Source organism: Zalophus californianus, chromosome 3 (assembly GCF_009762305.2).
Source record: "Zalophus californianus isolate mZalCal1 chromosome 3, mZalCal1.pri.v2, whole genome shotgun sequence".
In the NCBI taxonomy this organism is placed as follows: domain Eukaryota; kingdom Metazoa; phylum Chordata; class Mammalia; order Carnivora; family Otariidae; genus Zalophus; species Zalophus californianus.
Window position 1 is genome coordinate 3,752,436 of NC_045597.1, and position 15,781 is coordinate 3,768,216.

The window sequence follows — 15,781 nt, forward strand, 5'->3', positions numbered from 1 at the left end:
CAGGAAGGCAGACACATCAGTAAACTATGTGCTTGTCTGTCCACGCCCTTCATGATTTTCAAGATGCCTCAGGCCACCCCCCCACCTCATGCCCCCCCACCCCCAAATAAATCATGACGGAGAGTGACCGAGCAGGGAGGGAGGAAAACAAGCAGCCCCTGCCCAGGACAAAGTGCTAGAAGAACCCGCATAGAGGCAGGAAGCCTACGGGATGCCAAGCTCTGCATCCCATTCTGGGAGGTCGAGATTTGCATGAAACAGACCAGTTTCCTCTGCAGTGATCTCACGAGCATGCGTCAGAGACTGCATGAAGATGGTGTCCAAACTTGTGCTTCAAACACGAGGACGGAATGGCAGCTTACAGACATTGCCCTCGAGCAAGTCAAACTTCTGCCAGCAATTTCATGACATTTCAGCAATTTTAAAGCATTCTTCGTGTTACTACACAATGAATAAGTAGCTACTTAACTCGGCATGGAAGCATCTACACCTCATAAAATATTGATTTCAGAAGCAACTGTATGTCTTTTGGAACGTTGGTCTTTTAGTTCTGTTTGGGTGTAATATTTAGAGATCCACCCTTTTGGATTTTATCTTTTGTGGTAGTACGGGGGGCTGCTTGCACCAGCTGCCCATCTCAGGGGCTGCCCTCGAAGCCCGTGTAGAAGATCTCGCAGGCCAGTGTTCTTTCAGTAGAAAGCTAACCCCTGAGAATCATTTTGTCTCTATCATGAAAAATGATGCCCTGGTTTCCAGAAGCGGGTTTCTCTTCGGAGCCTCAGGCTCAGGTCAGTGAAGGCTGAAATGGATCCACTGGTCTGGACAAATTAAGGTGATGTAACTCTTATTTTTTTCTAAAGGACTTTTTAATAAAATATTTGTAAATATTTATTAATAAACTGACTTGACTTTGGAATGCACTTCACAATAATCCAGTGGGGAGCAAGGGGGGTGGGAGAGACTGGAGATGAAGCAAGACTGGCCATGGAGAGAGTTCATTCGTGTATTCCCTCTACTTCTGCGTATGTTTGAAATTTTCCATAAGGCCAACTGTAGAAAGAACTCCCTTTTAAACAAATGGCCCTAAGGGATAAAATACTAAACTGTGAGAGTTCAGCTATAGAACACTGATTTAAAACTCAAAATACTCTTACTCAGAATGTGTATGCAATAAAATAAAGCATTTGAAATGAACAGTGATTTCCATTTGGCTTGGGTGATTCTCTTTAAGCAAAAATACCTCAAGGGCTAGGTCTATTATATACAGTCATATGTCGAGCTGTTTTTTTTTTTAGGTAGGTTTTCATCAAATAGGTATTTAATAAACATCTATATGCCAAGAAATTCTGTACATGTTTTGTTGTTATTTACAGCATTTTTAACCACCTATTTATATCTTATAAACTATGGATGAGCAATATCAAAAGTAGTAAAACAATTTTTGTAAAAATATTCTGCAAATCAGACTTTTCCTTAATTCAGCCGGGCTCTCCTCCTTCCTTCTCCAGATGTCGGAGGTGTGCCGCATTTTTGTCAAAGTCCTATCAGCCTGGTCTTTTCAAAGAGTGGAGAATGACATGCTCATTTTATTTCATGTTCTAGATAAACGCAACCGGACTCTGGGATACCATTTGGAACAATGGAGCACCCTAGTGGCCTACACAAGCCAATGAATCTCTCCTTCCATTCGAATTAGGTCTCACGATTTTTGAAACTAAGCAACTAGAAATAATTGGCATAATATTAGTCATATTATATCAGATGAAAAGCATTTTGTGACTGAATGGGATAATTGCATCTAGAAAGGCATAGGTAATTAAACATTTAGTCACTCTCAACGTTAAGGGCCAAGTGGCCCACATACGCTATTCCAAAACCGTATATATACTCCCAAGCTGTCACGTACGTGTTTCGCATTTTTAAATTTGTGAAACTGTTTTCTCCACCCCAACTCTAGGACTCCGACTTGTTGCACCTCAGGCAAGCAAACGCGAACATTTAAACCCTTGCCCTGTTTCCTGTTGTCTGAGGCACCACCGTGCTGGTCAATAGAACTGCTTCTGCAGCAGAATCACTGCACTCGAGTCATGTGACGTCGCGCGCAGGAGGATGGCGCTGAGAGCAAGGGGGTCTGCTCTGTGCCTCAGTTTTCCCATCTGTGAAATGGGTATCTTAGTAGCAGAGAGCTTCTCGTCTTCAGAGCATTAAATGGGTCCTGGAAACAATAACTGCCCAATAGGCACTACAGCCATTGGCTGTCAGCCTTATTCCTCTGGGGCTGTGGGCCCATCACCATTCGCATCCTTCTGTCTGCACGTGTACATCCTGAATTCTTAGAATCTGAGTGACTTCATATGCCTCAGGTCGCATGCCCTCAAGTCAATAGAAAATCAACCGTTTGGGGGAAGATAATACTTGTGAAATCCTATATCTAAGTCTGCAGAATAGTGATGGAGCAGAATTACACACCATAGGACTTCATGACTTCGTTACTACACACAACTCATTGTCCTTTCTATTTTAACTGGAAATGCCCACAGCAGGGTAATAGGGAGCAGTGTAATCTCCTCAAGGTCACTTTCCAAAGAAGCGAGGGGAATATCCTGAACGCTTCTGCAAAATTTGCAGAACAATTTCCCCAGACCACAAATCCAAGAAATGAGCTGTAATTAATTTAGGTGCCTGGAGGGTGAATTAGCCACCCACTGGATTATTTGGTAAGAAAGCCATTTCAGGTGAAAATAAGAATATCTTTAAATATAAAGAGGGTAAAGTAGATGATTTAAAGCCTTAAAGGGAAGAAATCCCAAGACTACAGTAAATCATTAATAAGAGCCATTCAATTCATTCAGAAGAAAATGGATTACTGACTTCGGGATCAAATTGTGTAAACCTTAATCATCATATAGCAGCTCCAGTGATTAGCTTCAGCATGAAGACCTTTTCTCTTCCACATCTTATCTTTAGCCCCCTTTATTCTAAAAGAACAACCTGTAAGATCCCATGAGAACATGCCATGCAAACGCGCAAACCTATTTCCCACATCACGGACCATCAAGAATTACCAAGTTTTCAAATGTGGAGTTGGAGCTCCAGTAATCTGGTGTGTGAGGATGACCTGGTTTCATATTGTTAAATTTTTGGTTATTACAGCTACCGTGCTGGGGCAGAAGTTGCCAATTCATGTATTTATGAGAAAGTCATAAGTGACTCGAGCCAATTTTTTCAAATGAAGAGTGTTTTGTAAAAGCCCACGGTAGAAAAATAGGTATTTTATAATTTTAGATTTGAACTAACAGTGCTGTACTTGAGGTTTTGATACATGTTCTCAAATACTGGCTAATTCCGCCACAGGGAAATATAATTAGCAAATTCGTGCACCGTGCCTGGAGGCTCCACTGTACTTCTCACTACACTGAGTCCTCAGCTCAGGGATTTCCAGATGATGAGGTATGTCTAGAAATCCGTTCACTTCACTTTCCTGAATAGAGTCAAGAAGAATTCACCCAATTCCTAACTATGGTAAAATGAGCTTTATGAGGTTTTAATTAACTTTTAGTTCTAAAAGCAAATATTAATTTGTGCATTTAATGCTTTTCTCGTAGATTCCATTTTGTTCCTTCAAATATAATACATGACTTGTGAAATTCAAACATTCTTCTACTGACAAAGACAATTTCATTTATTAGTGGCTCTATACTTAAAGTGTTAGTAAAACAAACAATTAGCATATTTATCTGAAGAATAAATAGGGAGTAGGTTATTTATTCATTTGCTAAGTGTTGTTACCTTGATCTACTTTTCACTTATTCAGATTGCTTTCTGGATTTTCTAGAGTTTTTGTAATTTTCCTAAATGGAAAAGTAATTTTCCTAATCAAATAACGAAAGCTAACATGTTTATGTATTTTCTTTTGGAGAGACAGCAAGTGAATGTGTATATAAAAAGTTACGTCATCAAGCAACATTTTATTTCCAATCCTACCACTTGACCTTGAGAAGGCCTTTACCTCTTCACCTCCAAGTTTCCCATCTCAGTCTGTAAAGCGAGGATGTTAATAGTTGCCGTTTACCCGAAGGGGTGGGTATTAATGGCATCATGACTAAGGAGACCTGTTAGAACTTCCTTAAAGAGAAGAAGCTTTATATTAACGTAATTTTTCCTCAAAACACAGAACATTGGGAAATACCTTGGTTTTGTATAAAAGCCTTAGGAGGTTTTTTTTGGGAAGATGATTTACGTTATTTGTGATTATTATGCGAACCTTTGCCAAACAACACCATTGGCACAAAGGTTACCTTATCTGAATGAAGTAGCATGTGGTTAGCAAAAATTCCTTATGGGGATCTTTCTGTTAGCTACCTTCCGCTTTTATAGGAACACAAAATACAAGACTCCCTTTTTTTTATACAGGCAACAGCCTGTGGCTGCACTAGTCCGGGGTTTTGCTCACTAAGTGAGTGGACTGTCAGTGCAAGCCACGCCTTAGGCTGAGCTGCTCGATGAGAACATACAGGAATTCACAGATGGGAGTTAAAATGCTCCGTGGGTGGTGCATGAACAGAAGAAAAATCATTCATCCAAAGCAATATCAAGGTGAGCAGTATTAAGTACAAGGTAGTGATGGGCAGGTCTTCACCCCAGACACCTGGCCTGGAAGTGAGATGGACAGCCAGACAGAAGGACACTCAGGCATTCATGGTGAACCCTGAATCAAATGGGAATCGGCCAGATAATGCTACAAAAATGCCACTTCCGCGTTAGAAGGGAGCATTATTAGAGAAAAGGGAACAACAGCTCAAATTTCATCTTGCTCCAATACTTACAAGTCATAAAAACGTACTGAACCCAGTTTTAGCACGGTGTGTTTTCATATCACGAGCTTTTCCGTGCAAAACGGAAATCTGGATTCTTACCTACTTGACCACATCGGCTGCATACGATTTTTCACGCTGTCATCTGCCCTGAATGGCCAGTCACTGGCCTCCCGCAGTGTGTGCATGTGTGTACGTGTGCGCGCGCGCTTCAGCACACGGACGCCGAGGCCGAGATGGACGTCCATCTCAGTGTGCACACCCGTGTGTCGGTTCCCCTACCTTCGGGCTCCCTGATCCTCCGCCCCGCCGCGGACTTCCGGAGCACGCTCCTTCCAGAGCTGAAGAGGCTGGTTAGCTCGTCCAGAGGGCTGCCGAGCGCCCTGCAGTTCGGGGGGCTGTAGGGTCCCGGGGAGGAGGGGCTGGCGCTGGCCTTCCGGTGCTCGGCCCTGGCTGCCCTCCCGGGGGAGTAGGGGGCCTTGGAGAAAGAGCTGCACGGGGCCCCCGCGGGCGCCGAGCTGGGCGGCGGGGGCGCTTTGGACACGTCGGGGCTGGCCACCGCCGCTCGGCCGGCGTTCCCCGCGGGCTCCGGGGGGAAGGCGAAGTGTGTGGGCGGCCGGGGGGCCGGGGGGGCTGGGGGGGCCGGAGGGGGCGGCGGCGTAAGAGGGGACCCGCTCGCTGCGGGCGGGCCGGGGGACGCGGGCCTGTCCCCGTCGCCTTTTTGGTTCTTGGCGTGCTGTGGCGACAGGGGGCTCGAGCCTTCGGCCTGCACCGGGTACTTGAGGTTGGTCTCCAGCACGGGCAGCTTCTTCACCTCCAGGGGCGTCAAGGGCGACTCGTCGGACGCTGGGGAGCAAGTGACAGGGGTCGGGGGGAACACCAGGAGCGGCGGACGGTGAGGGAGCAGGTTGGGGAACGGGGCCGGGATGTCGCACGCGTCTTTGCAGGGCCCAGCGGCCGGTCCGCCCCCGTCGCCGTCCTCCCAGGTGACGGGGTTCCGACTGTCGCTCAGCAGAGGGGGCGACGCGGACGCCTCGGGGGGCACGAAGTACTTCATCTCCTCGTACACGGCCTCGGCCTGCTCGGGGCTGCCGGCGCGGCCCGCCATCTCGATGTAGACGGGCTCGGGCTCGGGCTCGGGCGGGGCGCGCGCGGGGGGCGCGGGGACCCCGGGCGCGCGCTGCGGGCCCCCTCGGCGCCGCCCGCCCGCCATGTCCTCTGAGGAGCCGCTGAGCTTGGTGTTGGGGCTGCGCTTGGGCTTGCGAGGGGGAACTTTCTTCATGGCGCTGTAGTCGTCGCTGTGAGGTCGGGGCCGGGTGAGCACTGCAGGGGGACAGGGGCGGAGGGATGGGAGTTGTTAACCAGACCCGGCCCCCCCCTCCCGCGAGCACCCGCCAGCCTCCCTCCACCTTCCAGAGCCCCCCCGACTGCCAAGGAGGAAACCTATTCAGATCTTGGACCTGGAGGCCGCAGCTACCCGTTGAAGAAGGCGTCATGTGGACAGCAAGGCGCCCGGGATTGCCAGCCACCTGCGAAGGGGGAGGTCCTGGCGAAGCCCTGGGAAGGGCCTTTCAGATCTGCTGCTGGAACCTCCTAGACCTGAACGCTTGGGGCCTGATACAGCTGTGAAGTAAGTGTTGGCTGAACCTATCCTCACGATTTTAGAGACCAGAAAATAAAGACTAGGGCCAGCAAGCCCGTGAGCTAGTTAGTGGCATATGGATGCTTCCTGAAGGAAATGCCTAGCGCGTTGTAAGGGGTATACAGTGAACAAAACACCAACAAAACACCAACGTGCATGGAGAGATTATTTTCTTAGAAAAGAACTTTATGAAACACGATGCTTGGGGTGAGTTTTACAACATACCTGAATCCTTAAGAGAAACACATATTTAGCAGGGAAATCAAGAGTGCAACATTTCACTAAGAACTTCTAAGGTGGAGTGGTGTCCTGCTGGCTCAGTGGGGAGGGCACGTGACTCTTGATCTCAGGGTGGAGAATTTGAGCCCCACCCTGGGCATAGAGATTACTTAAAACAAAACAAAACAAAGCAAAACAAAAAACAACAAAAAACTTCTAAGGTTGGGGCGCCTGGGTGGCTCAGTTGATTAAGCGTCTGTCTTTGGCTCAGGGTCCTGGGATGGAGTCCCGCATCGGGCTCCCTGGAGCCAGCTTCTCCCTCTCCCTCTGGCCCTCTCCCTGTTTGTGTGCGCTCTCTCTCACTCTCTCTCTCTGTCAAATAAATAAATAAAATCTTAAAAAAACAAAACAAAACAAAATTCTATGGTGGAAACTTCTTAGGTTGAAATGGGAGATATTCAGAAAAACAATGAAAGAGGGAGAACCACTTAAATATGACCCTAAAACATTTATTAAAGGTTAATGTTAAAAAAATTGCCCCCCCAAAATTTCAAGAGACTTCTTTTTCTAATGTATTTTTACTATATATTGTAATAGCGTTCTTATTAACTATAATTTCTCTGGAAACTGAGATGTTAATTTCAGAAAATTGTGTAAAGTTTTGCTGAAGTAGCAAAACTTCTCAAAAATCTTGAACTGTTTTATTAATTTGGTATTTTACTAATCTGAAGGAATTTGTAATGTAAGCGCAGCTAATTTTGCTGAGTTCCTGAGTTATCTGAGGCAGCCAGGTTTTTCTGTCACTATGCATGTATTACAGCGGTGTCTGTCTCCAGTCGTGGGGCACCAGTGGGGTATCATGGCTAAAAGGAAGGACTTTGGAGTCAGATCTGGATTCAGATCCCAGAGCGACCATCACTCATGCAGTCATTCACTTAGTCGTGCATTCAAGCAGCATTTAACTGAGACACATTCATGAACACAGACAGAATGTTCCGTACCTTCTTCTGCCCTAGCGGGAGGTGTCAGACAATAAAAGCAAGTAAATGAAACAGATGAGTAAATTCTCTCGCGTGTTGGAATGTGATACATTCCATGAGGACCAGGAACACCAAGCCATAATAAGGGGGTCACGGAACTATGTGTATGTGTTTGGGGGGGTCAGGGTGCAAACTATAACTTAAAAGAGGTCTTGGGAACATCTCTCTAAGCTCCAGCATCGTCACACGCAAAATGGCGATATCAGTTATTAACTCAGAGGAATAAAAGGGAGACATACTGTATGGAAAGTGCTCAGCTCCTACTCTGGCACACTGTAAACACGAATCAAATAGGAGATATCCAAGAGAGAAAGGAAAAGAACAAAGCTAATTTTCTAACCCACTGGACATCTTTGTAAGCCAGTATTACACAGGGTTCCCCAAAGTAGCCAACTTCTAAGAGCAGAAAATACCCAAAATGCACAATTCTGTAATTCATAAGCATTATTCCAAAGGCTTTCAGTGTGCTAAAACAGAGCAGCTCATGAGCTTCTAGAAAGTTAATGAACCAAACAAATTTTTAACATTAGTTATTACGGAATTGCTCTGAAGATTTGAATAATTTAAAGGATTTGTGGCAGATTGTATTTTCCAAAACTGGCTTCAACAATATTTTTCAATCCCACACGCTCATCCAGAACCTTGAAACCGGCAGGGCCTCTGTGACTGCCCCCTGATGAATAAACTATGCCAAAGGGGAAGCCACCTGCCTTCTGAGGCTGGCTCATGGGCAGTACAGCTTCTGTCCAACTCCTGCTCCCCTGGGATGTGTCTTGGGGGCCCTGATCTTTTTGCATGAAGTCTGTCTACCCTGGAGCAGCCCTGCTGTGGAGAACCTGCGGAAAGGCCGTAGAGGTGGGAGATGCCAGGTGACCCCATCTGCTCCAGGCCTCAGCTGTCTGGGTTTCCCCGGCCTAGACACCAGAAATATATAGAGAACTGAGTCTTCGATGATTCCAGTGCCAGCCACTGTCTGACCACCGCTGTGGCTCAGCCCAGCCAGCTGCTAGAGCTGTGGGAGAGAGAGGATCATCATCACTGTTCTTTTAAGCCACTGCAGTTTGGGGAGGTTTGTCACACAGCGACAGAGGACTATGCCAAGGTTTGTTACACAGCGACAGAGGACTATGCCGACATCGGTACCAGTGGAGTGCTGCTACAAAGTAACTTGAAAAGTACGGCAGCAGCTTTGGAAGATCGGAGGAGCCTTGAAGACAGTGTGAGCGGAAGCGTGGTGATCCTCAAGAACGCTCTTGGGGAGGCTTCCAGAAAAGTGAGGAAGATGCTGGAAGCTGGAGGAAAGGCGGCCCTTATTAGGCCACCGCAAAAGGGCTATCAACAGTGTCCCGTACAATGACGTGGAAAACAGAAACCATGCTCAAGGAGCTGGAGGATCTAGTGAAGGAAGGCTGCGGGCAGAGTGTGAACGCTGCCTTCTGGATTATTCTAGCTGTCTCTAGTAAAACGTGAGAGTAAAGACATAAGTGAAAGAAAGAGCTAGTAACTATAAAGGAGCCAGGACTTTCTCTCTCTCTCTTTTTTTGGAAAATAACATGGCTCCTCACTGATGGCTGTCCAGACAGCAGATAATTCTGAAGTGAAGACGTGACTTCCAGGCAGAGATGAAATCTGGGGCATTTCACTGAAAACCTAGCTAAAGATGAAGTCAAGGTCATGACTTCGAAACCCTTTATCAAGACCTCAGAAAGATCTGAAGCAGTGCCTCATGCATCCTTCCCAAGCAGCACCACCACAGGCCTTCTAAGAACATCAAGAGTATCGCTCCACAGAACTGCCATAGAGAGCCCAGAGTAGAGAAGAGGTTGTCTCAAACAGTTAGTGTCTGTGGCTTTTCACCATTGGAGGGGATTACAAATTGACTCACACGAAACTCACAAAGCTTTTAAAGGAATTGTATCGGTGTGCACCAAAAGGGGCAGAGTCATTACAAAATGGAGAGTTCTGGTGCCTCAAAATTTTATGAGCAGAAAGCAGGCTGAGAGAACTATCAACCCCAAACTAGGTGCCTCGAGTGGATTAGGAGTTATAACTCAAAGGTGAGTCAAGATTGCAGAGCATGGGCCTAAGAGCCATGGAAAATCATTTGCACCAGGATTCAATCCTACTCAAGTCATGAGCAACCTGTGCCTAGGTGTCCTTCGGAACTGCTGAGTGCCTCCCAAGCTCCCCGTCTCCAGTCAAGAGCATCCACACCCATCCTTCCAGGGTCTGCTTACTGCAGGGAGTAGAAGAGCCTGTCTTCAGATAGAATGGGGCATCCTGGAAGAGCTGTCCACCTGAGCAGCCAGGAAGCCCAGGTCTGACCAAGACAACCAGATGGGGACTTTGGGCCTGGGCCTTGTGGGGTGAGGGAAAGAAGGCTTTGGGGAGTTTGGCAGGGGAGTGACTGTATTTCATGTGTGGGATGGGTGTGACTTGTTTTGTCCAGTGGGTGGATTGGAATTGTATTTTCCAAAAATTGGCCACAATAGTGTTGCTTTCATCCTATTAAGAGATGGAGTCTGTTTCTCCTTCTTAAACCTGGATGCACCCTTGGGACCGCCTGACAGATGGGAGGGAGGCGGTGAACATGAGGCTGCCTGACTTCCGAGGCTGCCTGGCTTCCTGTCTCTTGGATCATGTACCTTTGACACACTGCTTCTCTGTGTATGAAGTCCAGCTCCCCTAAAGCTGTCACACCGCATAAACCATGTGGAGAAAGCATCTCGAGATAGAGACGCCCACGTCGTCCCAGTCCTCACATGGCCGAGGCACCAGAGTGCAAGGGACCTGCCTTCAGATGATTCCAACCACCATCTACAGCTTCAAGAAGGACCTTGACTGAGGACCACACAGAGGAGACCATGAAGACTGAATTCGAATCTTTGGGCGTTGAGAACTGGAAAGCTTCGGGCTTCATAAAATACAACTAGAAAACCACAGCTAAGAGTATTAAAGTCTCATTTGATTTTATGGCTGTTTCTCCGCCATGTCCGTGTGCGTGTGTGTTCACACAAATACTAATAGTTCATTGGCAAATATGGATCAGAGGGCTATGAACAATGAACTTATATTAAGAATTTTCTTTAAAAAATAAGTTTTTAAAAGATTTTATTTATTTGTTAGAGAGAGAGAGATAGAGAGCGCAAGCAGGGGGAACGGCAGGCAGAGGGAGAAGCAGGCTCCCCACTGAGCAGGGAGCCCGATGCGGGACTCAATCCCAGGACTCTGGGATCATGACCTGAGCTGAAGGCAGACACTTAATGACCGAGCCACTCAGGTGTCCAAAAAAAGAATTTTCTTAACAATGTTTTGAGTCCAAAGATTTATGGGCAAAACATCTGCGACTCCATCAAGATGGCATCAGGTAGACATTTCACGGTCACAGGACACCTTCCAGGCAAGGCCTGGTGTCGTAACAGTAGCTTAAGGGCTAAACCCCACATTCTCAGACTTGACTCTTATCTGAGCTACCGTGCAACGATCTGGGGACTTACATCATGTTGAGGTTCTCTTAGGAGATAAAAATGTTCTTGTACAGAATACCTGCCCTTTGAAGTTTTGCTAAGGTATGTCAAATGGCTTTTAGGTAACCATTTTGAGTAGGACACAAGTTTTTTGGCCCTATTCTCACTGAAAACCAAGTACCTACACATTTAGTCTATGAGAAGGAATGAACAAGAAGCTTGTTCATCAAGAAAACAGTTCTATCTGTGTGTGTACATATCCATTGTATTCCAATCCTTCCAGTGTGATTTTGCCTAGTTTCAGAGCAAACTTAACGCTTATAAGCACAGGACGTCGGACATAAAGGATGCTCAAATGAATGCTGGCTAGCTGGCCGGTGGACCAGCTACATACACGAGTGAATGTAGTATTGATGTACAACCAGCTACAAATGGGAAAAAAAAAAAGGGCTTCCACTGAGCTGTGACATATTGTGACCTTACAGCATTTTTTTCTGGTGGGAGGAGTCCATAACATTTGCTGTTACCCTATCTATACCCACTGGACTTCACCCCACCCACATGAGTAATGTCACTGAGATGTTCTTCTTGACCCCTCCTCAGGTTCCAACAAGGGTCAGCCCCCCTGCCCTGTGTTCCACACCATCTGCTCTCTTTGCTGTTACTCTGCTTATCTTATAATTTGTTTGCCCATTTATCTCCCCCACTGGTCTCTGTGGCCCTCTGGGAGGAGCCAGCCTCATGGAGTACACTTAATTACTATGTGTTGAATGGAGTCACGTGTCGTGAGTTGTGAAACATCTACAGAACAGTACTATTCTTCTATATCCAGTAACATATTCTCAGGATGGTGTTCATGGAATACCTAATTTCTGTCAAATTTCAGCTAATAGAAAAATATAATCAAGGGCTTCTATGAGAAATACACTGACAGGCCAAATCCAGCAAATCTCAAGGGTACGTTTTGAACCTGGCCAAATTGCGCTCATTTTGATTTACTGATAAGAATCAAATTCTACTTTAATGGAAGAAGTACAAAGAAATATATTTATAGAACATGCATTTGTTCAATAAGTATTTATTGAGTGCCTACTATGTGCCAAGGGCTATTCTAAAGATAAAAACCAGACCATGAAGAAAGAAAAGAAACGGAATGTTATTTCCAAATTAAGCCACAGAGAGGAACTATTCTTGTATCTATGTATATAAATGGTCTTATTGAGAATGGAGTTATACAGCAATTTATTTTTAAAAATTATGGATTCCACAAGGTATTATTTCTAAGGAATGGGCTGCTGGAGTCTGAAGGGGTGGTGGGTGTGGGGATTACATGACAGGAGAGTAAAGGGGGGAGGCAAGGGCTGCTAGAACAAAATCTGTCTCTCACAATCTCCCCATCCAGTTACCCCATGTCTGGGAGCAAGTCTGCACCATGGGCTTAGAGAATCAAGTCTCCAGAGGGGTGCACAAGCTAGGAGCTGGGGAACCTCCTAGCAAGGAGAAGGAGAAGCCCTGTTCTTCCTGCCCCTAGTCACTGTTGGCAAAGACCAACCCCAGACTTTTGGAAAATAGCACAGGTGACCCTTGAACAATGCAAAGGTTAGGGGTGCCCACCCCTCTTGCAGTTGAAAATCTGCCCATAACTTTTGATGCTCCCCAAACTCTACTACCAATAGCCTGCTGTTGCAGAAGCCTTACTGATAACACCAACAGTCCATGAACACGTGTTTTGCGTAGGTATTATATACTGTATCTTTACAATAAAGTAAGCTAGAGAAAAGAAAACCTTATTCAGAAAATCAAAGGAAAGAGATACTATGTTTACAGTATTGTACTGTATTGAGAAACAATCCATGTATAAGTGGACCCACACAGTTCCAGCCTGTGTTGCTCAAGGGTCGACTCTATTCTCAAAGAGTTGGCCCTAGCTTGCTAATAGTTTGCACAAAAGTGTCAACATTTACTGGCTCATAAAATTGCCTCATGCTTTTCAAGCACAAAGGCGGTGAAAAAAATGAGCTCTCTCCACTGCCCGTCTTTATTATGGCCGAGTTTGCTGGATGAAAATCTATGGGAAAGGGATGGGCACAAGGCTTAATGTGACCTAATCATTGATTTCTCTAAGATTCTTGGCTCTCCTTCTCTAATCAAACCTCCCTTCACTACATAACCTTCGGAGATGCATCAGCAGCTTTCCACATAAAAGAAGAAAATCTGAACTTGATTTTTTAAGAAGCTATAAGGAATGGCTCAGGTTAGAAACCGACTGGGTTGTTTGTGGTCCTTGTTCTTAGGAAACCAAGGCTGACAGAGCATTTTAAATAGCAATCCGAGCTTCCTCCTATCTTCTGCAGAAGGAGGACAGTTTTGTGACATACTATGGGGTGCAAAAAACTCAGCATTGTCCTCCGGGTACAAGTGTGTAGAATCAATGCTGTCTGACAGAATTTTCTGTGATGTTTGGAGATTCCACACCCCTGCAGTGTCACTAATGACTGAGGAACTGAGTTCTAAATTTCACTTAATTTGAAGTTCAATGTCAATAGCCAGACATGGCTAGTGGCTTCCGTCCTGGACACCTCAGCTCCTGTCACAAAGGCATAAACGGGGCCAGAGCCCCTGTGCAGAGTGGGTTTATCTCAGGAGGGTGTCGCCACCTTGCAGTTATGGATTGGAAATCCTGGTGACCAGACCCCCACTGGCCCCTGACTCCTGATGCTATATGTGCTGCAAGAGCAGTGGGCACACCTGCTTGATCGGATCAGCAGCTTCGATGGAGGAATTCATCTCCAGCGGCAGGAGATGTGGTGGTGGGCGCAGAGTCCATGTGAGGAATCTTGTAAGAAAGGACACGTTATGTAGACAGCAATCAAAGCACCACCTTCAGGGCTGGCCTCCAAAATCTGAGTTCATGGGGTGCGATCAGTGGGGGAGACCCTGACAAGCACCTCGGCTGCATGCCTGCTGAAATTAGGTTCCGAGAACTTAAGTTTTTCCTGTAAGTCTTGGAACTCTAATGGTATCACATCATGTATTTTAAACAGCGAGACTGAAGAGCCTGGTGACTCCTCACAGGAGTGGCAATTCCTTGTCATCTGCTTATATATATATATATTTTCTCTCCTATGGCTCTCCAGTCACTTTTTCTTAATGGACGTGTTTTGACATCATCCCCAATACTTTCTCTCCCTTCCCGATGACGTGACTAGTTGGCACCACCTGACGACTCCAGAATCTCAAGTCCAGGGCAGATGGTTTTGGAACGGGCACATACAGGAGTTTTTAGGTGCTACGGACTATTCTGGGGCCGACTTCCTCAAATCTATAGAGCCCGTGTGCAGCATTCAAATCAGGACAGGGAACCACCTTCCATAGGCTGCAATGTTCAATCTTGTTTCCTGTTTTTCCAGCTTCTGATGCTATCCTGGGTCTATTCCACATGCTCCGCATCTCATCAGGGTTAGTCTGTTGGATGCCATTCTTCTTCTTCCAATAAGCCAAAGGGAGCTTCCTTCAGCACACTTTTTTGAGCTCTATACCATAAATCCTGGGCAGAGGTCCCAAAGTAGGGCTGGAAATGGGATGTATCCCCTTGCCCCGGGAGTGTGTTTATGATCTGTTCTATAGCCTCTTGTGGTCGGTGTGGTGCATCGGAGGAGGTCCCCATCTCCGCAGACCCTGCTCTAACACCTGTCTACGCTCACATCTATGGCCACCGAAGCCTGTCCTCCCGAGATTTCCCTAACCCCATTTTCACCTTTTGCGGCTGTTTTTGCTGCCATGATGCCAGGAACACACTTGCACCCCTCTCCCCAAACTCAGGAATTTCTCCTACATTTCCTACATCTCCGTATTATCAAGACGTAACTCAAACATTACAATAGTAATGGCCTTTTTTTTTTTTTTAAATAAATATTCTCTTAAAAATCCATTCTTTTTTTTGGTGACCAATAAAAAACATCTTTGCAGGTAGCTGGGGCTTTCTCATTGCTCGTGGCCCCTGAGCCATGGGCTTTCCACCAACCCCCGTGGTATCACACATCTTCTCCCACAGATGAGCGTGTGGCTTTGCCGTGCTTTTGTATTCCTGGCTCATTTGCTTATGGAAGGAATTGTGATCTGTCCCATGTTCGGGTAGAACTTTCTAGTGGAACCTACACGCCATTCCATGTAGAGTTTCACCCCCTGCCCTGCACTACCACCTCTCACCCTGTGTACGTTTCTCTGCAGCCATGATCTGCTAAAATACTTCATGTATTGACTTGTGTACCGTGTTGAGCATCTGTTTTCCCACACGAGAATGGAGACCCCACAAGGAAAGATGATCCCATTTGTTTTATTTATGATATATCCCCTAGGGCCCACGATGGGGCCTACCTGTGGGTAGGTGATACATAACCCCGGAATCGGTACCTGCTCTGCCAAGGCGTCCTGCCTCTATTGTTCACTCTTTGAAAAATGAATAATTCAGTGATAATGGTCACATGTACTAGTCGATGAGAGATGTCATGGAGAGAAGACTCTGTTTTCCCCCTTTTCTGCCTAAATATTTCTAGGCCGCCAATGCAGAAACTTCCCTCAGCTAGACCCCAAAGTTCT

The 15,781-nt window shown here is 46.2% G+C and overlaps 1 protein-coding gene across 1 annotated transcript in view; it reads right to left on the reverse strand.

Moving 5' to 3' along the window:
- MYO16 (myosin XVI) overlaps window positions 1-15,781 on the reverse strand; it is a 475,554-nt gene that overhangs the window by 60,789 nt on the left and 398,984 nt on the right. The window contains exon 32 of the mRNA XM_027590435.2: window positions 5,097-6,137. Coding sequence (XP_027446236.2) covers window positions 5,097-6,137 — 1,041 coding nt within the window. The remainder of the gene's footprint in view (window positions 1-5,096; window positions 6,138-15,781) is intronic.